Source organism: Molothrus aeneus, chromosome Z (genome assembly GCF_037042795.1).
Source record: "Molothrus aeneus isolate 106 chromosome Z, BPBGC_Maene_1.0, whole genome shotgun sequence".
Taxonomy (NCBI): Eukaryota; Metazoa; Chordata; class Aves; order Passeriformes; family Icteridae; genus Molothrus; species Molothrus aeneus.
The window spans coordinates 1,638,077-1,666,061 of NC_089680.1; the positions used below are offsets into that span (position 1 = coordinate 1,638,077).

The 27,985-nt window shown below is 42.4% G+C and overlaps 1 protein-coding gene across 9 annotated transcripts; it reads left to right on the forward strand.

Annotated features, from left to right (window-relative positions):
• The first annotated feature begins 11 nt into the window (after positions 1-11).
• PIAS2 (protein inhibitor of activated STAT 2) lies at positions 12-27,985 on the forward strand. 9 transcript variants are annotated; one of them, XR_010785267.1, is made up of 15 exons: positions 12-102; positions 8,999-9,473; positions 11,709-11,793; positions 12,445-12,495; positions 12,590-12,680; positions 16,050-16,184; positions 18,112-18,217; positions 18,771-18,844; positions 19,647-19,807; positions 20,405-20,538; positions 20,986-21,157; positions 23,386-23,525; positions 24,019-24,077; positions 25,355-25,392; positions 26,051-26,126. XR_010785267.1 is itself a non-coding variant. In XM_066568650.1 (14 exons), the coding sequence occupies exons 1-14, from the start codon at positions 79-81 to the stop codon at positions 26,205-26,207; spliced, it is 1,872 nt and encodes a 623-aa protein (XP_066424747.1). In that variant the 5' UTR covers positions 12-78; the 3' UTR covers positions 26,208-27,985. The 9 variants fall into 9 exon arrangements, 3 of the variants coding, with proteins under 3 accessions (XP_066424747.1, XP_066424748.1, XP_066424749.1); XR_010785264.1 differs by lacking the exon at positions 24,019-24,077 and adding an exon at positions 24,862-25,023 and having other exon boundaries at positions 26,051-26,124; XR_010785263.1 differs by lacking the exon at positions 24,019-24,077 and adding an exon at positions 24,862-25,023 and having other exon boundaries at positions 26,025-26,100.

A 27,985-nucleotide genomic window follows, 5' to 3' on the forward strand; every position in this document is an offset into this window, starting at 1 on the left:
CCTCCCCGTCACGTGCCGGGAGCGCGCTCCGGGTGCACGATGATGGTGGCGGCGGCGCCCGGCGGCGGCGGGTAGAAAATGGCGGATTTCGAGGAGCTCCGGGTGAGGAGGAAGGAGGGAAAGAGGTGGCTGCGGGGGCAAGATGTCGGTGCTGAGGGGCCCGCGCCATCCCCGGAGTGAGAGGGAGGGAGGGATGGAAAGAGCGGGCCCGCCCCGACTTCCCGGGGGTCGGCGGGGTCTGCCTGGGGAGACCCTCCCTGTCAGTGCCCGGTTCCCCGTCAGTGCCCGGTTCCCCATCCCCGCCGCGCGGGTTGTGCTGCTGCTGCCGCCGGGGAGGTTCTTCTTGCTCCTCCCGACATTTTAAAAGCCATCTCGGCGCTGCCGAGCGGCCCCAGGGCTCGAACGGGTCCTGCTGGGCCCCGCGCTCCGTGCGGCTGAAGGGAGGGCGGTGAATAACCACCGGGCTGTTAAAATGCTGATAGTTGTGGAATCTCTGGAAATCCGTGGACCGCTTTCCATCCGGGAAAGCTCTGCTTGCCCAGCGTGAAACCCAGAGCCGCTTTTCAGACTTGTTTTATCTTCGGTTCATTATCTTTCATATTGTCGTGGTGGAGTCTCTGTAGCAGATTTGTCGGTGTGGGTGTGTGCGTGCGTGTCCTTTCATTCTGTTAAGGTGTGTACACAAAGAGCTGACTGCATAGTTGGTGCTTTTCCTCCTGTTTCCTGAACAAACCGCTGTTACCTTTGTGCGGAAGGAGGAGGTTGTCTTTCAACGGCGTCCACAACTGCAGAAGTGGAATTCTTGGTGGTAATTCTGCGTGCAGGCCGCTCCCCCCCACCTGGACTTTGTTACAGGAGGGATAAAAGCCATTTAAATAGGAACCCCTGTGAGCTGGGCTTTAGTGGAGAGGAAGAGTTGGTGTTGGTGAGACCAGTGCGAAATGTGCTGCAGCCGCCAGAGAATTTCCCTGCTGAGGCTTCTTCCAGCACTAACACTGGTAGTGCAACTGAGGAGCTCTCTCATGAAAATATAGTGGAAAGAACTGAGTTTCTTTGTCTGAGGACATCAGTGCTCTGTCTCAGTTTTAGGTTTAGGAATTGCTGGCTTATTTTTTTGTACGTCAGCCTTGTGGTTTTGGGTTTTTTCCCCCCCCTTTAAATGTATTTGTGTTTACAGATTTTCTTGCTGGGTGTCCTTACCCATTCTCACCCTCATTCCAAGGTGTCTCAAAGGGTTTGGCTGAAGCCCCAGTGTAAACTTTGCACCAGTAGCGACTCTTCTTTTATCTCTTCCTCTCCAGTCTTGAAGTGGAGTTATGATGTGTCTCTCCCAAAGCACTGGAATCACTTATCTACATAAGTATTGATAGTCTCCCTCAGGGCATTAGGTTCCTGAATACCTTTAAAATTGACAGGAAACTTGAGGTACATAGATAGATGTAATGCAGGAAGTATGGAGGGAAAAGGGAACTGTGTTTCAGACCGACTGCAGGGCTGCCCTTTCATCACTCAAGAGGTGCCACTAGTTTAAAAAAATAAATTCTGAAGACATATCTTTTGATATTCCCATTCATCTTATTTGTAAACTGGAGTGCTTGTGAGATGAATCTGTTAGCCTGGACCTTCTCTAAATGTTCACTATTGGTGTGATAATAATTCATGGCCTGTTGTGGGAAAGCTCTGGGTAATTTTTGGAAGAGAATGTTATTGTCTGCCTCATGTCTGCCAGGCCATGGCGGATTTTTTCCTTTTTTCTTTTTGCATTTGAGGAGACATTTGAATGTGTCTGCTTGAATACTTGGTTTTGAGGCTTAAATTTTTTTTTCAGACAACCAAATCTTCCTGCTTTTGACCAAAGATGAGAGAGATTCCCCTACCCCCAGTAGATTTTGTGAATTGACCTCTAGGTGTGATCTGAAATGGCTGCTTTATAGATTAACCTACTGAATGTTTTTATGGCAGTATTGTTTGCTGCTCTCTTGTTGATTGCAGTTTCCTGTAGTATATAATCTCTACCTGCTTTATAAAAGGCCACTTGGGCCATTTTGAGAATGGAATTCATTTTAGTAATTGGTTAAGGACTGTCTAAAGGCAGGAGATCAGAGTTCTCTCTTAAGCCCTGTTTCTTGAGGGAAACAAGCAGGCACACCTGGGTTGGTGTGGGGTTTTTGGGGGTTTTTTTGGTTTTTTTCTGGGCAAAGGAGCATTCTAATATTTGTTAGGACTATTCCTGGTATCCTCTGTATCTTCACAGAAAAAGTTCTGTGGAGTTGGGACCCAAGGGTTATAACTGAGAGGCTGTAGTGAAAGAAACCAGACTTCAAGAAACCTGCTTGAAGTTACATTGGGCCTTTTGAAAATCTTCGGTTTTGTTAAAGGATTTGCTACTTTTCAAGATACTGCTGAAAATGTCTGGTCTGAGGCTTACCCTTCCAGACCATATGATTAAGCTTTTATTAGCAAGGAGTGTTTATTGATTTCTGTAGATTACTGGATTCTGGAGTCTTAGGGAGTGGCTGAGAAGATGAGGAGAGCACAACAGTGTCTAGTTGTAGTTAGTTTTGAGATACCATTTCCAGAGCTGCTGTTCACAGATGTGTTTTTAAACCTGGCTCATACCTTTCTCCATAATCCCCTCTCCAGAGCAGCCCAGTAAATGCTGAAGGTATTACTCAGGCACAGGCGGATGTGGAACAGAATCATCAGCTTGGTGTGGAGGCCAGAGATCACGAGTAAGACACATTTTTGAATAGAATTGGCCCAGAAGTGGGGAACTACAGCTCCTTCTGAGAGCCATCTGTGAGGCAACAATTCCAGCTCCCAGCAGATTCTGAACTCACCAGGATTTAGCTTGAAGCTTGTTGAATTTCAGCATAATACTGCAGATAAGAGGATCAGTTACATATTATTTAGTATTCTCGGGTCCCCTGTGTTTCTGCTGCCGTCCTGACTCTAAAATTGAAACAAAAAATGTGGAGTGCATGCAGTCTTTGAAACAGATCTCTAGTTTAGGTGGCAGTATCAGTCTCACAGTTTGTGTTTAGTCACGTTTTGAAGTAATTTGTTAGTGTCATCTCTGTGGGACAAAAAAGAAGGCTCTTTATAGGCAAACGGCTCTGCCTGTGCCAAAACTACTCTGTGACACTTGTGATCAGTTTCATAGCCATTGTGAAAAAGAACTCATTTGGTTGAGAAGAGATAGAAGTGTGCTAATATATCCTTTCTGGCAGGAGAGATTGCACAAAATTTACTGGAAAATCATGTTTATAAATGCTGGAAGCAGGTCCCACTTTTACTTTTTGTACTTGCACACCCAGTACTGAAGACACGCGTTGCAAATGGGAGGAGAAATGTTGTTTGGATACCATATTAAAATACAGAAGCTGAAGTCTCATACATTGGATCTCTTGTTCATGCCAGACTTGGTGTCTTTCCACTTCACTTGCTTTATTTTTCCAGTCTGGAAGAACGCTGTAAGTGACCGCCTCACATTTACCAGGTGAAGCAGTTCTTAGTGTTAAATTGCTAACAAGAAAATGCTGAGAGCTGTTTTCATGTGTCCCCCTCAAGGTCACTAACAAACACTTTTATTTTATCTGTGTTAAATATAATTTTATTGTCTATGCCAACCAGTTTATGTTTTTGATGTAGAAATCAAATTCCACATCATGATCTCAGTTAAACTTAAGATGGTGAACAGAATGGATGTGAGAAGTTGCTGTTGGTGCTGTCATGATTCTTAGGCTGCAGTTGAGTGTATTAAATAACATAAATGCTGATAAAATAGTCCTAATAGCCTATGATAATTGGGTCAGAATTTCGTATTTGCACAAAATTCTTGTGTGCTCCATAGATTCACAGTCACTATTCTAGATCATTAAGGTTTGTTGAGACACCTTAAAAGTTTGTTTATGTAAAATCATTAACAATTAACTGATTGTGCTGAGATACAGTGCTGGGGAAAGGAAGGAGATAATGAGTTTTTGGGTACTGTAAAAAAGAAGCTGCAATGAAATGGCCAAGCTTTGTTTTGAATGTCTTAAATATTTGTGTTTGTTTAACTTAGGATTTTTGCTGTTATTAAGTGCATGCAACTTTGGAGCTAATTCCTAATTAAGGAGACAGGCTAGAGTCTGTGCAGAGGAAAATCTCCGTAATATTGTGGATCTGGTGGTTATGATTTGCATTGACTCTGGTTTCCTTTAGAGCTGCTTTTGCTGTCCTGTACTACTGACACAGATTTCAATAATGGCATCTTTGTTTTTTTCCCTCTGACTTGCATTTCTTTAGCTATGGTTATATCAGTTTGGGAAAACACTTCCACTCAGCAAAGAGGTCTTCAGCTGTCCCAGGACACGGGTTGTTTTTCCTCACCATCATTACCCATTTCTAGCCTGCTGTATGTCAGCATGGACGCAAATCTACTGCAAAAGGTGTCACAGATGTACTGCTCTACTGAATGTCCGTGAAAGGGCTTAAAGTCAGGAGAGAGGATTTGTGGAACCTGTCCTTGGTGTGTCTGTTCTGTACAGAGCATTCAGACACTTTGGGGATTATCTGGAAGGCAATGGGGCTGAAGCAGAGCTCTTAGGGGCAAGCTGACCAGCACTTCCGAGTAGGATGGATTGCTTCTGGAGTGCAGGTGTCCAGCTGGCAGCTCCAGCAGAGCTTGCCTTAAAGCCACAGTTGTTGCTGCTCGTTGTAGGGCATGTATCAAGAATTAAACAAATTAAACAGGCATTTTCAGTTACCTTGCACTGATCTCTCTCTCTATAAATATATATATATATATATATATATATATATAAAGAGATGTAGAGTGACTGTTAATATTGCAGGGGAGTGTGGAGAATCACACAGGTCTTGTTTGGAGAGATGTTTGATCCCTTACTTAGCTTTGAAACACGCCTGCCCCTTAATTTCAATGGCATGTCAGCATTTCCTGGGCTCCTTAACATCATCCTCCCAGGGAAATTAATGCCATTCCAGATACACCTACGGCTTAATGCTTTAGAACAGTGTTTCTGCTGATGAATCATGGTTGCTAAAGTTTAAATGTAAGAAACAAAAAAAAACCTATGAAGCTTCTTATAACCTTCAAGTACGAATTTCAGGGAGAAAAATATTTCTGGAATATAAAAGTGCTTGAATTATCCTGTCTGATTTCCTTAGAGTTCTGTCAAACTACTTTGTGTTCATGGAGTAATGTTAAAACTAAAATGGCTTCGGTTTTGTGTTAAAAAAGCTTTTTTTATTGGGCTGTGCAGCTGTAAAGAACTTCTCTTAAGAGAAAATGTCATCTACATGACACAACTTGAATGTCTGATTGTAATTGAGTGATGTGAAAAGCATATTAATAACAAGTCTGCAGTCTTCTGCAATATGCTGGAAAACCAAAAGAAAGTAACTTGATAAGGGTTTGTTGGAAGCATGTGTGCTTGCACCATGATTTTATAAATGTTCTCAGACATACATCCCTATAAAAGTTTGTTGATGATAATGAATGTCCACTCTATATTTGTAAATGGAGTAGGAAGATAAGTACAGAATCATAGGTTTGGGTTGGATGGGACCTTAAAGCTTCACTCCTATGGGCAGGGACACCTTCCACTGTCCCAGGCTGCTCCAAGCCCCATCCAGCCTGGCCTTGGACACTGCCAGGGATCCAGGGGCAGCCACAGCTGCTCTGGGCACCCTGGGCCAGGGCCTGCCCACCCTCCCAGCCAGCAATTCCTAATTGCCAAGAGCCCAAAATCTGTGCCTGCCCTCTGGCAGTGGGAGCCATTGCCTGGGTGCTGTCCCTGCAGGCCTTGTCCCCAGTCCCTGGGCAGCTCTCCTGGAGCCCCTGGCAGGTGTGTTTTCATATACGTGTTTGTTGTTGCCTTAAAGGGAAAGTAGAAACAGGTTTAGAGGGAAAGTGTTGTAAAAGCTATTGCTTAGATACTCCTGTAAACTTCAGTTTTTGCAAGTCTTCTTTCTAAAGCCTGTCTAAGATTTTTACATTGGTGGACAAAGCAGTATATATTTTTCATACTTGAAAGCATTTTTAATGTGGGCGTTAATTTAAAATTTTGATGACTATGGTATTGAAGCCAGGCTATGTCTTCTAGTAAAATGAAATCCATCTTGTAACAAAGTGCTAGTTTGTGAAATTTTTTTGTATGAAATGTTAGCTGTGTTGAGGCGTGACTGACTGCACATTTCACCTTGATTAACTTGCAGGAATGCACAGAAGGCAGCAGGCAGGGTAGTAGACAGTATTTTGCAATACATAATCTCTGTGTAAAGGATTATTTTACTCATTTGCATTGTGATTATGGAATCCAGCGTCATGCTTACTGCCTGCATCTGAAATAAAGGAGCTGGCGTTGCTATCAAGCTTATGCAGTTATCTACAAAAGCATGCAACATGAAGTTTTCTGTAAATTCATTAATACTAGTATTATCTTTTAACACAGTTTCTCTTTTATGTCATAACTATAAAGCTGTTACAGTATTTCAAACCATTTTTTATGAATGTTGGAACACTTTCTTTTCATCACTCTGACTGAGTGCAAGGAAAAGTAGAACGGGAATGCCGGGTGGAAACTAACATTCTCCATCTTGTATTGTTTTGTTGTTGAGGGAAGTTGCTGGGATGAAATGAGGGTAACATCTGCTGCTGGTCTCTTCAAAAGTTTGGGTGAGCCAAAAAGTGACTCCATGACTTTTTGCTGGGTGCTGTGTCCATGGTGCATTTATAGACGGGGTGTTGGGGGAATACCTGTGTGAAGGCCACTGTGTTATCTCTGCTCAGAACTCAATATCTCTATCAGCTTCTTGATAGAAGAGTCACTGGATCCAAATGGGCTGTCTGGAAATGTTGAAAATCAGGGGCTGAAGTGCAATAACCTTGTCTCATCAATGATGAGGAACAGGTGTGCCAGATGAGGTTTCTGCCATAGTGTTTTAAATGGTCATTTTGATTTGCATAAATAATGTGGCCCTTGAGAAGGCAGGTCCTGGCTACTTCTCCTGCTGTATTTTAATGGCACAAGAAATAGCCATTGACTTGGACTTGGGACTGCACATGCCCAGACTTGGGTCAGCGTGTGCCCAGGTGGACAGGGTACCCATGGTGTCCCAGCCAGGCTGGGACACATCCTCAGGGCAGGGCCTGTCCCTGTGCTGGCCCTGCTGAGGCACCTCCAGTGCTGGGGACAGCTCTGGGCCCTCAGGACAAGAGAGACCCTGAGGGGCTGGAGCGTGTCCAGGGCAGGGAACGGAGCTGGGAAGGGGCTGGAGCCCCAGGAGGGGCTGAGGGAGCTGGAGGAAGTTGGGCTCTGCTTCATATACAAGGAATGGGACAAGATGAAAGGGCCTCAAGTTATTCTAGGGGAGGTCTAGATTTGATACTGGGAAAAATTTCTTGACCAAGGCTGTTGTCCCGCCCTGCACAAGTTGCCCAGGGCAGTGGAGGAGTCCCCATCTTGGAAAGATTTAAAAGCAATGTGGAAGTGGCATTTAGGGACATGGGTTAGGGGTGGCCCTGGCAGTGCTGGAGCAATGGTTGTTCTTCATTATCTTGGAGGTCTTTTCCAACCTAAATGATTTTCTGATTTTAAGTTCAGTTTTCATCTGACACAATTCACTGGTCTTACTGCCAAAAGAATTTTCACAATATTAGAAAGAGAATAGGGAACAGGCCAGGGACACAGGGAGGATTTTGACTTTATTGGTGGCTGACTCAGTGTTTGGGCAAAAATTGTGTTAAAACTTCAGCTGCGATCAGATCTGTCAGAACATGAGTATTAACTCTGTGTAGTAAGGACTTGGAAGCTAAAGGCAAAACACTGTTTTGAATTGTGTCTCTTTTGAAATCAACGCCCAAAGTTTTAGTAAGAGTCCAGATGCACTTCTGAACTGTTTTTAAAAATACATGTGATCCCAGATGTCTGCTGTTTCCTACCTTCTGTTAGCACCTTCATCTCCAGTGCTTGAGTCTGGAGTTGTCATGGTGCAGCAGCACAGATTGGGGTCAGGTGTTCTTTCACCTTTAAAAACTTCATCTCCTTGCTAGGATGAAAGGGTCCCTAAGAAATAGGAAGGAAGTTGGTTAGAAGTGTTCTGGACAACTTTATACCTCTGAAATGGAGGTATAAACTGCTCACAAAAATGAGAGATGAAGCATCTGTGCAAAGTTAATTGTTAGTAGCAGTGGAACACAAGATTGTTTCCTTTTGTATAGTGGGCTTTTTTTTTTTAATTTCTAGTTTCACAAACGGTAGGATTCTGAGGATTGAACTGTGAAGTTAAAAAAATTAGTCTTCCAAAACTAACCCTGGTAACCAAGTAAATAGTATTATTTGTTTTGAAGATACCTTTGTGATGCTTGATGCCAGAATGTGATCTGAAAAGGAGAGGGAGTTCTTAATGACATTTGAAGAATCAATTATGTTGTTTGTGTGTTATACTGTATGCCACAGTATGCAATACATAATGTAGCTTTTAAGAACTGTCCTCCTTGCTGTGCATATCTTTCAGCAATGAAATCTGATATGCCTATCTCTCTTTATGCTTGCTTTAACAGTGTCCAAAATAAAGGGAGTTTCAAAATAAACTGTTCAGAAATTAAGAAATAAAATAATGAAGTGCTTAAAATGTGTTTGAAGACAGGTGATAATACTGATTCACTTGATTTTTTGTTTGGCATTTTGCTCCACAAAGTGAGACAGATTCTTTGTGGTACAGCTTGTGCTGTGAATTTAAGATTTTGTTGTTACTATTGTTTGAGTGTGGAAACAAATCTTTCATGGGCAAACTCAACCTGCATCCTGGACGCTTTGTTTCTTCATTTCAAACTAACTGTACTTTTGTGTTCTGTGAAGGTGTGGGCAGTACCCATAACTAAGTAACAAGTTGTCAGATTAAGTGATGAAAGATGCCGCACCATACTCCTTGAAAAGGCCTCCTTGGGGTGCTGTGGGCTCACCTGTGCTTTTCTCTCTTTCCCTTTTAGAATATGGTATCAAGTTTTCGTGTTTCTGAACTGCAAGTGCTGCTGGGATTTGCTGGACGTAATAAAAGTGGTCGCAAACATGACCTCCTGATGAGGGCACTGCACTTACTGAAGAGCGGCTGCAGCCCAGCAGTTCAGATCAAAATCCGGGAACTCTATAGGCGCCGGTATCCAAGGACGATTGAGGGGCTGTCGGATTTGTCGGCTATAAAACCTGCGGCGTTCAGCTTGGACAGCAGCTCCTCTCCAGTCGAGCCTGACTTGGCTGTCGCAGGCATTCACCCACTCCCTTCCACTTCAGTCACGCCTCAGTCTCCATCTTCGCCTGTCAGTTCCGTGCTCCTCCAAGACACTAAGCCCCACTTTGAGATGCAGCAGCCATCCCCTCCGATTCCACCTGTTCATCCTGATGTTCAGCTGAAAAGCTTGCCTTTCTACGATGTGCTCGACGTGCTCATTAAACCCACGAGTCTAGGTAAGTGTTTAATACCTCTGCGGCTTGCTTAATTCATTAAATAAGCTTTGCTTCTGACAATACTGAGCCCTGATTTCAGTGGGTTTTTGCAGCTGGGACAAATGGAAACTCCTTTCCTTTTATATATTTTACCTTTTCCTTTTCTTTACCATTTTTCCAAAAGTGCAAAACCACACTTCAGAAAATAGTTTTCTGTTATAAAAGTAACATGATTAAAGTCTTCTTTCTTTTGAATATTAAAGAGAAGATGGGGATTATTCAGTTGGAAGGTACCTACTATGATCATCCAACTGCCTGACCGAAAGTTACAGAACAATAGTTAAGGGTATTGTCTAAATTCCTCTAAAACACTGACAGCTGACAGCATTGACTGCTTTTCCTTGGGCCTTGTTCTGGTGTTTGGCCACCCTCTTGGTAATAAAATGTTTCCTAATACCTAGTCTGAACCCCCACTTTTTGGCTGAAATATTTGGACCTGAAGTTTCTGCTTAGTGCAAATGAGGAACAATTTTGTCAGGAGTAATAGAAAAAGGATTTCAGGGTCAGTAATTTACAAGCTGCAACAGGGTAAAGAGAATGAGTTCATTGGTTTGCTACTTTACCCTTATCTCACAGTAATTCTGCAGGCTCTGAGATCTGGCACTGAAATAGACACTTGGTGCTGCAATGTTCAGTGTTGTGCTCAAAGTAGTAAAGTTTCTCAGCCTGAAAGTAATATGGAGTGGACATTGTCTTCCAAATAACCTGAAATCAGCTTTATCTTCCCCAGGTGCCTCAGTCTTGAACATTTTGAATTATTTGGAGCTACATCTTCTGTCTTGAAATTCAGTCTGGCTTACTTTACATGTCAAAAAATGTTCCCTAACTATTTAGTAACATGTTTATAAAATAAGTTTGCATCCTCTTAAGCAATTTCATTTTTTAACTGATCACAAAGTCTTTTAGGCTGTGACTTGTAACTCAGTGAGGGATGAACTGATCATCTGCCATCCTGCAGTACCTAAAGCAGAAAACTTTATCAACAAACAGTAATTACAGTGCCTATTGTCACTTCTCTTTGTGCACAGTGACACTAATTTTTCTTGTGCATTTGAGAGTTAAGTATTTAAATAACAGCTAAGTCAGAGAACTAGGAGTAGAGTCCACCTCACTGCTTCATGCTTGAGAAGGGATGAGTGTGGTATTCCTCACTAATATGAGAGCCCAAGTGTAAGTGTGGGGTTTAGTTTTAACCCACACCAAATTAAATTACAAAATACTTCTGCTGTCTTTTTTACATGTGCTCAAATACTATTTTTAAATACCCAATGTGCTCTGTGATGTGTGTGTGCATACATGCACACTGTATCTGTTTGGAATTGCTCAAGGAACTTGGTATGTGTTTGCTCCACCTGGGTTCCTTTCAATGTTTGCCTTCTTTTTGTGTGGCTTTTTTCTGGGTATAGAAACAATCTCCCCTGAATGTCGAAGTGCACAAGACAGTCCAGCTCTTCCAAATTTGATTGGTTTAGTTGTGCTGTTTTTTCATTTGTCCTCCCTGCTGCTTATTTTAAATTGGACATGCCTAATCTGCCTTTATTTCAGGTCAAAATTTTTAACTTCTCTTCAATTTTAAAGGAAGTAGGAAAGTGACATGTGCCTACTGTGGACTTTAAATATGAAAATACTGCCAATTCCTATCACTGACAGACAAGTTGTATTCATAGATACAATATGAACATCATATTTCTTTATTTTTTGTCAGATGCCACTAAATGGTAACTCCAGACATGAAGTCTAGCTGGCTTCTGTGGCTTGAGGGGTTGTGGTCCCTCCCTTCTTCCCCCAAGACTTTGTTACCTGTAGCTGTTTGTGAATTTTCCAGCTGTCCATTAATAACTTCTGCTGCACATGTTTTTCCTGTGGTTCCTTACTGTAGTTGTTGGCATCTCTATGGTATTCCTTTTGTCAGGTATCCAATGAAATATTTTGTTGTGTATTTGTTTGAACCTTCCTCCTTTGGGAGAAAGGATTGTAACACAGTTTGCCAAGCTGCTTTAGTACTGAAGTGTAATGTGATATTAAACCATCTGAATGTAGTTTAATGAAAGATTTGTTCCATTGCATTTTTTTTAACAGTTACATGCAGTTCAGCCACCATTCGGGTGACTTAATGCCTTGTTCCAGATCCTGTTTTAATCAACAGCTTTAATCACCATGGTTCAACCTCTTTTGTGTCTTTTTTTCTTCTTCTAGTACAGAGCAGTATTCAGAGGTTCCAGGAGAAGTTTTTTATCTTTGCTTTAACACCACAGCAGGTCAGAGAAATCTGTATTTCCAGGTAAGAAGTAAGAGTGTGGTATAGTGTAGGTAAATCTCTACAAAATTTCAGGACAAAGTGTGAGGTTTTGATTCACCATATGCATCACTTATTCTGCAGATGCAGAGTGATAATCCTCACTGAAGTTACTCTTGAGTTTATATCTGTTCTGTTTCCTTCAGGAACAACTGTGCACAGAATTTGTGTGCATTTTGTGAAAATTGTACCCTGTTAAAGAATTAACAATTACTTAGTTCTGAGTAATTGTCACTGTTGAGAGAGGTGGGAAGCTTCCCTACATTTCTCGTGGCTGTAGGAATGGAAGCCTGCTTTTCTGTTTTTTTCCCAGGGTTGATGTTGTAAACTATGAAAATTCACGGGTGCTTTTTCATCCCTGGCAGCATCCTACTTGATTGTTGCTATGAACTTTTGATGGAGGATGCTGATCCTGAAGTTCTGTGTAAATTGGGAGTAGTTAAACAGAAATATCAGTTGTAAGGTGCTCATACCTCGATAAAACAGAAACAAGAACAAAGTTTAATGATGCTGGGGCAGTTGTGTCAGTTGTTTCTCTGTATGGCTGCAATATGAGTGGGTACTAAGTGGGTACAATATGTGCAATATGAGTGGGTACTAAGTGGGTACTTCTCTTTTTCTTTCTCTTTGTCACAGGGACTTTCTGCCTGGAGGCAGGAGAGATTATACAGTCCAAGTTCAGCTAAGGTACGTTTTGTGCTGTGTTCTCTGAAAACCTAATTGGCTGATGGATATTTGTGGGGACACTTGAAAATAATGCTTTCTCTTTCTATGGATACAGGCTATGCCTAGCAGAGACAAGCTGCCCTCAAGAGGATAATTATCCTAATAGTTTGTGCATTAAAGTAAATGGGAAGCTGTTCCCATTGCCAGTAAGTATGTATGTATGTATTTGTGGCTTCTTGGTAACTTGTGGAGTGTGTATGTGTTTTTCTGTAGTGTTAGCTTGCCAAAACAGTCAAGCTATTTGTTATCACTCAGATTTCTCTAATGTTAGGAATGGAGTTTGTACATTTGCTGTGTCTGATGGCCATTACTGCTGTTAATCATATTACAGCTGCTGCACGGACTAAATGTGGCTAAGCGCCCTACAGCAAACCTCGTCTTTTGCTGTTAATGTAACTAAATAATTCAAAAACAATCTGGTGTCTGCATGGAGAATCCTTCTCACAGGTGCTTATACTCAGTTTATTTGAGGGTGGTAGCCCTTGCTGTGTGGGCTGCCTGTATTTGTGAGAGGCTTGAGTTCCTTCTTGTTCTGAGGCAATGGCATCAGCCTCTTGTGTGCCACTTGTGCACTGCTCTGCGTCTGTCTGCTTAGAGCACAGTTTATTATGGGGACGAAGAGGAGACACGTTTTAGGGTTCCTAGTACATTGCTGATACTGTATCAGAGCACAGTTGGCAGTCACACTTCAGGAGTGTCTGATGTTGCAGAAATTAGTACATAGTCACCATAGGGTCATCTGGAGCCTTGGGTATGGACAGAAAGGGAAAAGCTCTCTCATTCTCAAAACATTTCTGGAATGGGTTTCTCTCTTTCTTCTTTCAATAGAACAGAGAGAAACTCTTGCACAACCCATTCAGAAATACTTCTTGAGGCTATAAAGTGTGGTAAAAGTCATGGAACAGAGGGTTTTTTCAGTAGGTTTGGAAAGTGGTTTTTTTCAGTGGGTTTGGAAAAATACCATGTGGAGAGAGAAGGTGTGAAACCTCTTTTTCAGATTGTTTTTAACCACCTTGGTGTGTTAGACGTATTGTCCTGTACCCTCCCTCCTCCCATATGCAACTGTGACTGCTTTTTTTAAATTTTGCCTCTACTCAGCTTAAATGAGACTCCTTAGATTCTCTTCCTCTTTTTCAGTCTTCAGGTTATAAAAGGTTTCTTTCTCATGTGTTCTGGTCAGTGTTTTTTGCAAATGCTGGTTACGTTCTGTGTCATAACTTTGAGGGTTACAACAAAAAAGAATTCAGTCTGATGTTATCTTTTGGGCATCAGTGTCAGCTGATTCTCTGTCTTGTTAATATAGGTTACACCCTGCTGTGCTCTCCATTTTGTGTTTAAGGTGTCACAGTTGTAGCAGAAACTACTACTAATCTTGGATTATTACTTAGCTTGAGACTTAAATCCTCTAGGTTCTTCCTGCACATAAGATGATTTTTTAATCTGTTCAGCTGAACCTTAGCTGGGAAAATGAATAAATCACTATTGCCTTGGCAACTTCCCCTCCTCATTCACTATGAGCTGAATGACAAATAGAGTCTCAGTCTGAGTGCTTCTGCAGACTTTTTTTTGCTGATTTGGTCTCTCTCTGCATCACTGGGCACTTCCTTTCTGTTGCAGGAAGTGTAAGGTAACTTCTTTGCCTCAAAGACCACTGTTTTCCATGGCAGTAGTGTTAGTTAACCTTTGATGCCAGCTCTTTTTGCCCACCTGCACAGTGCATAAGTGAACTTCTCTCTTTGCCTGGTAGGGCAGTTCACACCTCTGCAGAAAAAAAAACCTATTCTTTAAATTATTCTTAGTCTGTAAATTAATCTTGGTCATCTCCTTGCTTGCAATCCTTACCAGCAGCTTCACAGCAGTGCTGCCTGTGTGCCAGTACTGCATGGGATTGTGTTTATATGAACATCATGTTTCCTTGTATCCTGCATCTGTGTCACTGGGAAAAGCCAGATAAATGAGCAGTTATGCTTTCTCCTGATTAATTTCCTTGCTGTAGCAGATGATACCTGCCTTGAGTAATGTGGTTCTTTGAAGAACCATGGAAGACTTCAAGACCCCAATAATATTGCCACTAGAGTGGGCAGCCTGCCTAAACAGTGCCAGGCAATGCTGGTTAGGAGGCAAGCAGAAAGCTCCCAAAAGGACAGGAGGAGAAGGTTCCAAATTGTTGTAGGAGTATGAGAGTGAATCTGTTCTCAAGAATAAGCTCTGTGGAAGAAAACACTAAAAGCTTTGCTGAAACAAATCATGTGCACTGCAGAGTGTGTCTCTGGAAAAAAAAAAAAGGGAAATGTAAGAGAACTTGCATTCACTCTCTTCTGAAGTAATTCTGTGTTTTAAATGTGAAATTGTCATCATTTCCCATATGTCTGTTGCCTCTGTGTTCTGGAATAAAGCCCTTGTGGCATACTGGGCTAGTGAGTAGAAGAGACTGTTTATATATATATGTATGTATATATGTACATATAAATAGATATAAAAAATATTTTTTATTATTATTATTGTCTTTATTTCCAGACTTAGCATCTTTCAAAGTAACTCCTTCACCAAGCACTAGGTTGTGAATGTGTGTGTATTTCTCTGGTTAAAGAAATACTTATTTTTTTTCTCAGCATATCCTTTCTGGGTGAGTTTTTTGTTTAGAACAGCACTGTCTGGAAATGCATCAGTACTGCCTGTGCAAGAGGCCGAGCTGCACTTGCAGGCATCCTTCATGTGCAGGATGAGTTTGAGATGAGAGGCTGCAGGCTGGCTGTGAGCTCAGAGCAGGGGTTCTCAGGGTGGCTCTGTCAGACTGGCTTATTGTCACCGTGACAGATGCAGGGTGAGAGGAATAAGCTGCAGGCTTATTGTGTGATGAGGGCGTTGGAACTGGATGATCTTTAAGGTCACTTCCACCCCAAACCTCTCTGATTCCATGATCTCTTAAATACAGCTGGTACTCCATGTGCAGCCCTTCCTCGGCGACCTTGGCAGAGGACAGGTGACACCTGTTGCTAATGGGGCCAGTAGCTAATGAGGCAAAGTAGTCACTGAGGTGATGTGGAACTCTTGGAACAGGATGTAATTGTTTCTTAACCAGTGAAGTGTTTTCAGTGTGTGAAACACTTGAGTTTAGTCTTCATTACTTGCTCCGTTTTCACTAAGGCTGTGTCCTTGTGATGTTTCACTCTGTTCCAGTAGAGCATGGGGAGAAAGAGGACAGAACATCCACATGACCTTTTACTCTTCCAGTGAACTTACCTGGACCCAAACTGTGTTCTCTTTCACTTTTCCAGTGCTTCTGTAAAACCCTTTTAAAACAAGAAATGCCTTACAACTGTCTTTGTCTCTGGTGATCTACTGTGAAAGTCTGATATTTCTCAGAATAAATGCTGGCTTTGCTCTCCAGCCTAGACAGCGTCTAAGCTTGCCTGCTTCTCATAGGTCTGTTTAAAGCTAACAAGTATGTGTCAGCAGTTTCAGAGTACACTGGGGAGACTGGGTAACACATCCATTGTCCTTTTTTTCCACAGGGATATGCTCCACCACCAAAAAATGGAATTGAGCAGAAGCGACCTGGGCGTCCCTTGAATATCACTTCTCTAGTTAGGCTGTCATCAGCAGTGCCAAACCAGATTTCCATCTCTTGGGCTTCTGAAATTGGAAAGGTAACTTGTATGTTCTGTAGGATGTGGGAAGTCATCTAAATAGCCTATTTGAGCATTCCTGCTCCCCTGCTGCCTGATGTGGCTGGAAAGTGTTTTTTGTTAGCTTATTATCAGTGCCAGGAAACAAAGTTTGCTCTAGAACTGTAGTAGTTTTCAGTAACACATGTGGGATTTACATACAGATGGAAAGATATTCTTACAGGCTTCACATTCAAAAGTCTGCTTTTAGAGTTTGCCTGAAATGCATGTCAAAAATGACAAACTCTTTTGTGGTGTGAATAGTAAATACCCCTGTCGATTTATTAAGGAAAGAGAAGGAGAGTGCAAGGACTTTTTGACTCCATCCTACGTTTAAATAACTGTTGCAGCACCCTTTCAGCTGTTGTGAAGTCAAGAACTATTTATTCCTTATCTGTGACTGTTTGTGTTAATTCTGGTTGCAGTTATCAAAGTAGTTTTCTCTACGAGGTTTTATTCAAAATCAGATTCTCTGGACTAAAAATACCACATATTTCAAAGAGACTCCAGCATAAGCTTTTATATTAAAATTTTAAAAAGAAATAGGATTGAAAGGTAACGTTCAAAAAATAAACGAAGGGCAGTGCTGACATCAAAGGATGATTTTCTAGAACAGGGATGGAGACAAAGATCTGAGGCATTGCTTCCCAGTCAAAGCACAGAATCTTAAAATGGTTCCAGTCCTCTGTGTGGTCTTGGCCTCTCATGCTGGGGCCTGCTAGCTTTACTCCCTGTATTGCCAAAATATACTCTGATGGAAGCAGATGACTCGGAATGCTTGGACATCGTCCCCTTGGCCTGAGAGGTGAAGTGAGCTCTATGGTTTAGTGCTGATGCCAGAATTTGCTGCTTTTCATCCTCAAAGTGAGACCCTGGGGAACAGCATGGGGTGTCACAAAAGGGCTTGTTGGCATGGACTGGGCTGATACTGGAGGGCTGCTGAGCTAAGGGGGCATAAACCCCTCAGTGCTGGGCAGACTTGAGCCTGTAGAATCCTCTCTGTAAGGCAACAGTTGGTCATTCTTTAAGGAAAAAACCAAAATTCTAGGTTTCTTAGTGGTTTCATGTGCAATTAGAATGCTTTATCTGCTGCTCTAGGTAAGAGCTGGTTTTCCTATAGGTGGTAAAGGAGGAGCAGGGCTGTAGGAGTTGTTTGAAGTTCCTGTGTAGTAACCAGGCAGTGCAGGAGCCATAGGAAGATGGCTGACAGGCAGTGGAAATACGAGGTCACGGATGAAACCATTATTATCCTGCAGCACTGGGGCTTGCAGACTTTTCATTAGTGACCTAGAAGTGGGAGCGAACAGTGAACAAAAGAAGCTGACAAGTGGTGTGAGTTAGGGAGGAGTAGAAAATGCTAGGGAACGGGGCCAGGCTCAGTGGAACAGACATGGTGTAACAAGGCTGGGCTTAGGAGTACAGAACAAGCTAAAGAAAAGGTACAAAGAAACTGGGGCAGCTCTGTGCCATTTGAAGCTGTTGTTTATACCATAAAGACCATTTATCTTTTGTCACATAATTCTTTTAGCTCCCCACTGACACTGGAAAAAAAGGGGAAGATAAAGGAGACAAAATGTGAGAAATTCTTAAAAGATTACATGTATGAAATGTGTCACATAGGATCTTTCCAGGAGGAGAACTCAGATTGTCTCTTGGTTGTGAAATTACCTTTTAGTTCAGTCATAATTGGAGTAGGATAATTAGACCTGACTGGCCAGAGAATTTTGGCAGAATGTTGGACCTCCACAGAATTGAAGTTGTCTGTCAATGCTCTTAATAATTACTGATTAAACAAAAAGTCACATTTTTGTTTTACTACATGCTACAACTAGTGTAAATAGTCATCTGTTGTCATAGTGGGAGTATTATATGAAATCAACATTTAATCTTTAATCCTTCTTTTTTGTAGAATTACTCCATGTCTGTGTATCTGGTTCGCCAGCTCACCTCAGCTATGCTTTTGCAGAGGTTAAAAATGAAAGGTATCAGAAATCCTGATCATTCCAGAGCACTAAGTAAGTAATCAGCTTGCCTGTCTGTACTTTTGGAGGGTGGTTACTGGCTCTTTAAAACTAGAATTGGTAATACAGAATAGATTTGCTGTATTTTGAGAATAAAGCCATGCCCAGGGTTTGACAACTTGGCTGTTGGTGAGGCATCACACTCTTTTTCAGTGGGGGTTTTTAGGGAGCATACCAAGAGATTCCATCTGAAATGTGGTTATGGGAATGCCACAAGCACTCCTTACTGTGCTGGGCTATGAGGTGCAGCTAGATGTCCTGAGTTCTCTTCACCTGTACCTCACTCACTCATAATGGTTTATTTATCTCTTGACATGTTGGGTTGAGTTTGCTCTGTGTGGTTTTACTGCATTTGCAGTCAAACATCAACATCAGATGTTCAGACATTTGCTACTTGCTTATAAGTAGTGAAACTGTTGTTGTTTATGAACTAGTTTCCTAGATTAATATTTTTAGATAGCTGAAAAAAAAGTGCATGTACTGCTGAATCAAGGTTAGCATTTGATATAATGACCTCTATGTATAACTTCTGTATTTATTTTAATAGTTAAAGAAAAACTAACTGCAGATCCTGATAGTGAGATTGCCACAACTAGTCTGCGGGTCTCTCTGATGTGTCCTGTAAGTATGGCTGGAAATTTCCAGATAACATTCATATTTTCATCTGGGCTGCTTTTCAAAGGCCTTGCTTTAGAAACCTCACTTGTTTTATATTTTATTAGCAAGCTAAGATAAAATAGTGGGGAGAAGCAGCAGTAACCCAGCTGTGGTTTAGGACTGGATGCCTCAGCTGTGACGCACTGAGTCAAGCTGCTGCTTGTGTACAGTGAGGCCAGTAGAGGGATTAATCTCCTATATTGACAGGCTGAGGCTAATCAGGCAGGCTGACAGAATAATTAAAGGATGGAATGATAATTAAAACCTCTTATCTCCTCATCTTGGTGGCTTTGCCTATACTGCAGATACAGAAGCAAGCAAAAAAACAGGCGATCACCTTATAACAAGGTAATGCTGCCTTGGAGGCTCTCTTCCCAGGAAGAAATTGGTTATTCTGAGCGTAACAAGTCCTGGAGCTCAGGAAAACACCTGAAATACTGGGTTAAAAGAAAATTATAGAAGAATCAACTTCAGTTGATTGTTTAATTAAAATGAAGTCTTCCAAATAATGTTGTTTCAGGTCCATTAGAAGTGTTTCTGACTGTTCTCAGTGTGTTGAGGCCTTGGAGCAGGGCTTAATTTTTCCTTTAGGAGCTCTGTGTGGGTGCTGTGATGGGGCGGATTTACTTACAGCACCCTTAGCCCCAGGCACTTCGATAGCGAGCAGCAAGAGTTGTTTCACCAAGTGCCTCTGCATTCATTGTTAACCATTCAGGCCTGTTTCTCTGTCTTCTGTTCTGACACCCTTTAAATGCATCTCCTGCAGCTGGGAAAAATGAGACTGACAATCCCGTGCCGGGCTGTGACCTGCACACACCTGCAATGTTTCGATGCTGCTCTTTATCTTCAAATGAATGAGAAGAAGCCTACCTGGATCTGCCCTGTCTGTGACAAAAAGGCAGCTTACGAGAGCCTAATACTAGATGGGTAAGAGACTGGCTTTGCAGATTACACAATTACTTAAAATCTTTCATTATGTACTCAGTAGCTACTTTTGTGACTTGAAGTTAGCCATTTAATACTATTTTTGGTCAAAATACTTCAGACTGGAGGAACCATTAGATTCCATTAGTTTCTCTTGCCGTAGTGACCTATGTAAGTTTATGTCCTAAGTGCACTATCAAACTCCTGAGTATCAGTGTATTTCTTCTGGATAAATATAAATGCAACATAAAAGGACAGGTCTTCCTTTTAGACGTCTCTATCCCTGAAAGGTGTTAACTTCAAAATGTAACTTGTAACTCATAACAATTGCCTAACTTGGTTCAAGAGGTGATGTATTCTGCTTCAGAATGGAAATCTGTGCATTGCAGTAGTGTTGGAGTGAATTATGAATGGGTTGGGATAATCTTACTTTCTGATATCTGCAAAGGCAGTAATTACAGCCTTTCAGATAAAGAGGAACTAGGGGGAAAGGAAACACAGTGGGTAGAAGGTGATCATAATTATCTTTTTATCTGTGTCTCCTTTTCACTTAGAATAAAAATGTCACTTAGAATCAAAATTGAAACTTTATTTTTTCAGCCTCTTTATGGAAATCCTTAACGAATGTTCTGATGTGGATGAGATCAAATTCCAGGAAGATGGCTCCTGGTGCCCCATGAGGCCAAAGAAGGAAGCTGTGAAAGTGTCAAGTCCACAGTGCACCAAAATAGAAAGTATGTACATCTGGGTACTGGTTACAAACCAGCACAAAATCTTGGAGACTTAGTTGTAGCTTGGATAATGCGTGTGGATGTTGGTGTTTGTTTTGTGGAGGGCTTACTACTACTAATCTTCCTGTAATTTAAGCTAGAAAAGAAAGAGTTGTATCTCTAAGAGTGCATTTTTGGTCTTTGTCTTTGCTCTTTATAATAGCAGTTAAGAAAATGAAAAGTTGCTTTTGTTTTACATCCTTCAAATGATAAGTGAAAACAAAAGTTTGTTCTTTAATAGTCCCAATGTGACACAGAAGAGTCATAAAGCAGGTACTGGGGCAAATATTAATTGTAATGGCCAGGAAGGTGATCTAGTATACAGGATCTGGGTTCCTGGTTCTCTTGCAAATAGAAACTGCTGACATCACCATCTTTTGGAGAACAATGGTGTTTTATTTTCTTCTTCAGGTTCCAGTGTTGTTAGCAAACCATGTTCCGTGACAGTGGCCAGTGAGGTAAACAAGAAGAAGGTTGATGTTATCGACTTGACAGTGGAAAGCTCTTCTGATGAAGAAGAAGATCCTCCAGCCAAAAGGAAGTGCATATTTATGTCTGAAATACACGGGAGCCCAACTAAAGGGTTTGTCAATTTTAAAGTTAGTTGTTACTCTGTAATGTCTCAGCTAAACTGATCTGTAGAGAAATGTACTTGGAATCCAGCTCTGTGCTTTTAGAGGAGAATGTCTAGGACTCTCCTGTAGAAGGTTGTATTGATGCAGTAACTTTGTACAGGCAAAACACTATTAAATAGATTTTCACTTCACAAAAGAACTTTTTTTTTGCGCTGACTGTTGCTGTGTTTGCAGGGACATTTCTCCATAGAAAAGGGATCTGACTAAGCTAGTGGGCAGTGTTCTCCTGAGAAAGTAGATTATGCCAAGTGGAGGAACTTCATGCATTCTTGCTGCGTTAGTGTCATCTTAAAGGCTTTTCTCTTGCTGTCTGCTGTATCCTCTATCTAATCTGCTCTGGTGCCCAGGGAACGAGACTGTGTTGTGTGTTTCATCCATCCTGTCAGTCTTGGAAGGGAGCCACTTTGCTGTTTTGAATCAAGATGAGCTTTTCCTCCATCTCTCTGTTAAATTCTGGAATGTCTTGGATGCTGTTGTTGGCTGTGGTCATCAGTCAGTCCTGCACTTTGATTAGCACAACCAGTGACTTCCCAAGTCCTCTGGCAACTCCTCCATCTTTGTAGTCAGGCCTGACTTTGGCACCAGGCTTGACCAGCTTCTCTGCTGCTGTGCCCTTCTGTCTGTCCAGCCTTCTGTCTGTCCTGGTTTGTGCACCTCAGCTCGGGTGCTGCTTGTGGCTCCCATGTTTCTGCTCTTGGCCCATGGGGCACCCCAGACCTGCAGGGAGTGAGGGCCACTGGTCAGGCTCACCAGCACTCACTGCTCCAAGCTCAGCTTTCAGTACTGGCTCATCAGTTAGTGCTGCTGCCTGCATGAGGTGTGTGTCTCTGTCTCTCTGTGTAGTGGCTTATGACCTGTACTAAAATAATAATAAACCAAATCCCCTTCTGTTTTGAAGGTTCCCCTTCTGTTTCAGAAGTAATGAGCAGGTGTGGTGAGTCTCTAGTCCACAGGAATGTCTGTGTGGTCCTTGGTGAGCAAGTAGTTGGTCATCTTCAACCACTTTCAGCAGTGATGCTGCAATGCTGTTGCTTTTTTTGTGAGGATTGTGGAGGAGTCCTTCTGCAAGAGACTCTTCCTCACTTTTACAAGAAAGTGTAGCTACAAATACATCTCTTAATGAAGTTTCAGAAGGCACCAAGACTTCCTTCCGTGCTCCTATGTTTGAGATGGCTACCTGCAACTGTAATTGTAGGAGGACTGACTTCTTTTTTCTCTCTATTACCCATGTATTTTCCTTGTTTTTTGGGTATGGATATGGCATATTTTTATTCTTCAAATCCAAATTAAAGTGAGGCTCTTGGGATATAGCTTATCTCCTTTAAACAGTGTTGTCTGAATGCTAGTTTTGGGAAAACTGGGGTGTCTTCTTAAAGGAAGCAACAATACAGGCTGAAGTGTGAGAGGTGCCTGAGAAGGGAGGGTCTGAAATCCAAGGTTCTGACATCAGAAGTAGGTTAACAGGTAGGAGAGTGTGGGAAGGAAGATGAGTGAGTAACACTAAAGGCTGGAGGGAGCGATGCAGAGCATCTGGGAGCAGAATTCTGTGTGTTTCCACCTGACTTGGTTCATGAACTGTTCTGTGCACGTGGTTGGTGCCTGGGCACCTGTGGCAGTGTTTGTAACGATGCTGCCAAGAGATCAGGCAGCATGAGGGGAAGCAGAAGGGTTGTAGCATGCTCCTTGAGGGCTGAACTGGAGGCTGTGAGTAAATACAGATGTATATTTAACTCCTACCTGTGCAATCTGTGTCATCCTGTGGGGCAGGATAATGGTCAGTTGTGCCCTTGGTGTAACAGGTGGGCACTGAGCAGCAGTTCTGTGGAGAAATCAAATGGAACACTCTCCTCCTGGCTCTGGTCACCTTTACATCCCTCTGTGGGTGCTCACAGACACCCCTTTGTCTTTGATGTTGCCATTGACTCCAGCACTGTACTTTGTTTTAATGCCAACTTGCTCTTATGTCACAGCTGCTGTTGAGAGCCGAGATACGGTCATGTTATTATGAAGACTGTTATGAAAAAGGAAATTAGAGTGGAGTACTGTGTAGTGAGTAGCCACACTGTAGTTGTGTTGTCGCACGGTGACTTGTGAATGAGAGTGCACAGCACTGCCTGGTTTCCCTTGTGCAACTAACAGCCAGGTTGTTTGTAATTTCCCATGCTGTTTGAAACAGGGTTCTCATGTATCAGCCATCTACTGCCAGAGTGCCCAGCGTGACGACGGTCGATGCTGCTGCTATTCCTCCTTCATTAACAGACTACCCAGTACCATTCCATCACCCACCAATATCCAGTATTTCATCAGACTTGCCAGGTAGGTGCTGAGTGTTTTTCATGTATGTTCTGACAACAGTATTAATTTATGGGGTGGGTAGAAATTGGAAGAATTTATTAACTCTTTGATTTTGTTTTTAATGGAACAAGTCTATATGCAGTATGGCACTGATGGGATGTCTGGACAAGCCTAGTACAGGCTGTCTGCCCATTTTCAGATTGCATTTTGCAGCAGTGATGTGACAAGCACTGCTTTTGGGGTACAAACTGGCACTTGAGCACGGCAGCCAGAAACTGCTCTTGCTGTGCTCAGCCAGACTTTGTGTAAACATCTGGTAGTTAACGTGTTTGTAGATGCGAGGGAGAGTAGTTGCTTGTTTTAGTTACTAGAGGTGTGAGGGTGCTAACTCATCCCAGCCCTCAGTGTAGTTACTCTGCTAGCTGATTGTAGTGGTGCTCTGTCTAGACTGTATGAAAAAGGTTAAGGTGAGCTACAATCTGTGAGCTGACCTCTATTGACTTTCTTTACCTAGACATACCCTAAATGCCTATGATGTATTCTTCAACACTGCTGCTAAATATCAGACAAAAGGTGGGGATACTGATTGTTTTCTATCCTGGCTCCTTGAAAAGAACAATGTGTAAAGGGACTCTGGGGGTTCTCTTGGCTGGCTGTAACAAACCCAGAGCCCAGGAAGTGGTGACTTGTGGTGACAGGTGTCACTTTGGCCTCCTGTACTTCCCTTTCCCTGCTCCATTGCCTGTCTCCATTCCTCCCCTGCAACATCTCTGGGTTTTTTCCTCTTCTTTCAGCACCAGTTTGGCAATGAGATGGATATCATTCCCCTTGTTTCTCTGTCCATTTTGGCTCCCTTACTGCTCCCTCCCTCCACTTCTCCCTTGTTAAGAAAATCAGTTGTCTTCCCAAATTGGATAGGAGAATAAGCTGAGAGAACAGAAGTCTAGAACTGTTGTTCAGCTCTTACCAACTGAAGTTCTAGAACTTGCACAGACAAAAGAAGCTGTCAGTTCTGTAAATGCAGCTGACTTTTTAAATCTCCTTCAAAATTTTTCTCTAATGGAGAAGAGGAGGAGAGATGTCACAGGCCAGAAGAGATTTGGAGGTGATGGGAGAGGGAGGGAGTATATCATTTCTTTCTGTTGACATAGCAAACACAAGGCCAATATTTAGAAAAAAAAAAAAAAACCAACCAAAAAATTTGGTAATTTCTTATTGGTTTTATAATTCTAAACATCTTGCCCTAAATGCTTACACGCAAATGGTGTTTAAGATGGACACTAATTGTCACTGGTCTTGGAGGATATACATTGAACTACTTGTAGTTTCCTCTTCTTCATTCCTTTTATTTGTCTAGACACAAAACGGGGATGATATTAGAAATGTTTCCTTATTGGCTGCCCGTGGGTGGAGGAAGAGACCTGCTGCTTGTTTTTGGACTTGTGCATGTTGTGACTTTACTTCATTCCAGCATCTTTAATGTGATGACACTCTTCATGTCCCAGTTTGGCCAAGTCAGGTACAATATGCAGTGAAACTTGCATTAATGAACCAACAGCTCCAAATGGCAACCTCCATCTAAGCAACCACATTGAACCACCCTGCAGTATTCAGTGAATAATACATCATTATGTCATCCTCATTATTAAAAAGAGCCACCTGTACTAGATAATTCGTTTTGCTGCTGCCTGAAGTAGTCGTTGAGAGTGGTGTCACAGTGGTATATTCCATTTAGAAAGTCTGTATGAATTGCAAAATCTGTTCTACAACCACCAAAAAAAAATCTTTAAATTTGTTGTGTGTGAATAAAGGAGAGACTTGTCTACTTATCATCCTTCTCTTCTTCCTAGGTCTGGATTTTCTTTCGCTAATCCCAGTTGATTCACAGGTATGTTTCTGATCTCTTGTGGGGCTAATTTCCAAGCCTGATTTTTGTGATGTTGTGCTCCAATAATTGTCAGGGTGCCATCATCCAAACTGTGTTTGTGGTTCACTTGCTTAGACCTAACCAAAGTCTAGGAAAACCTAGCAAGAACTAGTAATAAATATGCACTAAACAAGATTGAGTTTAGCCTTTCCATGATGAATCCAGGCCTGGAAACTCATTCTTTACTGATAGTTTCCTTTTTAAAATAAGTATGTGCTCAGCACTCACTTGAATGTACCCAGAGTGTATTTGAGGCCCTGGCATAGGCTGCACAGAGCAGCTGTGGCTGCCCCATCCCTGGAATTGTCCAGGCTGGGCAGAGCTTGGAGCAACCTGGGCTAGTGGAAGGTGTCCCTTCCCATGGCAGGGGATGGGATGAGATGAGTTTTGGGGTTCTTCCAGCCCAAACCATTCTGGAGAACAAAAAGGGGGAGGTGAGGGAGGAGGCTGGTGGCTGCCATCCCCGCTTGGTCACTGCTCTGCAGAACTCCGGTTCTCGCTGTGGTCCCGTCGCGTGGGGAAGATGTATCTTCAGAGCGTACATTTCCCTCGCGCAGTTAGTCTCTTCACTCTTCATTGTTTGTTTCAAGCAGTACTGTCCTCCTATGTTTTTGGATAGTCTCACCTCAACCTTAACAAGCAGCACGCCTGGCAGCATCATCACCTCCACCAGCCACCACGAGAGCAGCACGCACGTTAGCTCCTCGGGCCGGGCCGAGGCCGGCGTCATCACCAGCAGCGGCGGCAGCGCGCCCGACATCATCTCCCTGGACTGACCCTCGGGGCAGCACGGACCCCGCAGGCATTGCACACAGCTGCTGCTGCTCCTCTCTCCCCACCCCCCACCCGGAATTCCAGCACCTCGGAGCTCACGCTGATATTTATTGTGAAAGGATTTCCCTCCTGGGAGAGTGGGGTGAATTTCGCTGATGCTCAGAAGATAGGATGGTTTTTGGTCGGGCTTTTTGTTTTTCTTTCTCCTGCTTGTTGAATAGATGGTATAGAAAAGGCCCTTTTGAGAATACATGTTCAAGCTCTTAGTTTGTTCTGGGGATACTGACTTTCTCTTGTGTGGATTCCATAAGTGCTTTTTAATTTTGTTGTAAAATACAGCAATAATGTAAAAACAAATGATGTTTTTTTTAATAAAGAAAAGCACTTACTTGCTCTAGAACAGTAGTTAGGAAAAAGGTGCAGAAGTGTAGGAATTAGTGAATTTGTAATATTTTCACTGGGGCCTGTAATAAACTTCATTAAGAGAATGAAGCTTTGAATAGCCATGACATGTGTTTTATGTCTTGTTCCCCACCTCCCCCTTACCTGAGGACATACAGGAAGCCTCTATAAATGGAGTTGTTGGGGTTTTTTTTCCTAGTTTCATGTTCCAAATGCAACAAGAGCCTAAGCTGTGACCTCTTCCTCTTTATGTTCTTTCAGCTAGGAAGGGGACAGACTATCTATGCAAACCCTGCATCACACAGTCTCTGTGCTGCCATGTTATAATTGGGACACCTTGCCACCACCAAAAACTCCTGGTGGAATGTACATCTGCTTTCTGTGGCAGCTGTAAGCAGATGAAATAGGAAAGACTTCCTTCAGTGCAGGAGTGTTTTCTAGGATTTCCTAATTATGGTTTCTGTCTCCTCAGCAGCTGCTGTATTCCATGTGGACTGTAAGGGAGGCTTGGCTTTTTAGGAAATAGAAGCCATAGCTGCACAGTGTCCCCACCTAATTTTGAATTGTGTGTTTAGGGCTTAATGATGCTTTGCCCCACATTTCCTTGCCTCCTGATTGTTGCTTTTCTACTTCAAAGGGAACAATTTCCCCGTTTTACTCCTCTGATGACCGTGCTGCTTTGTTAGTGTGTACGCGGTGTCTGCCCACACACACCTGGGGATAACCTCAGCAGTACTGTATGTGGAAGAGGTTACAGACTAGGAAAACCAAGTCATTTCCATGGAGCTGGAATAATGATATTGTCTATGTATGCTGAAATAACAGCTTTCTCAAGTGCTGCGTTTCTGTTCGGTAACTGTATTTGAGATCATTCCTTCCCTAATGACCAGATCTTACTTTTTTGCTAAGTTTTTGTTCCTTTTTTCTTACCTCCTTAGTTGGATGTCTGGTGCTTTTTGCCTTCCAGTACTGTTACAGTATTTGAACCAAGTACATGGATGAGGTATATTGAAACAGGATGTTTTGTAATTTTTGTCTGCCCTGTACCCCTACCTTTAATGCTGCATTACTGTTCCTTATTGCCTTTTTTGTATGATTTTTCACGCAGTCTTGAGTTCACATGTTGGTCTTAATAGTGCCCCAATCTTTCTTTGCTTTTTTCTTATCAGTTTAATATTTTGTACCTGTTAAAGATCAGTTTTTAGCATGATTTATTTCCAATAAAACCATGCTTGTTACAAAATTTTTCTTGATGGCCTGCAGCAGATCAGTGCTTTCTGCATCACCATTGCACGTTGACTTGACCTGTAACTAGAGTGTAGAAAGAGGTTCCAAGAGTAATTCTGAATAAAAGTTTGAAACTGGTCTCTGCTGAAAA

Bases quoted from the DNA above. Each gene is read 5' to 3' on its own strand.
- PIAS2 (XM_066568650.1), top strand. From the start codon at position 79: ATGGCGGATTTCGAGGAGCTCCGG. The intron at 103-8,998 runs GTGAGGAGGAAG...TTTCCCTTTTAG, and splicing joins CGGATTTCGAGGAGCTCCGG to AATATGGTATCAAGTTTTCG. The intron at 23,526-25,354 runs GTAGGTGCTGAG...TCTTCTTCCTAG, and splicing joins TATTTCATCAGACTTGCCAG to GTCTGGATTTTCTTTCGCTA.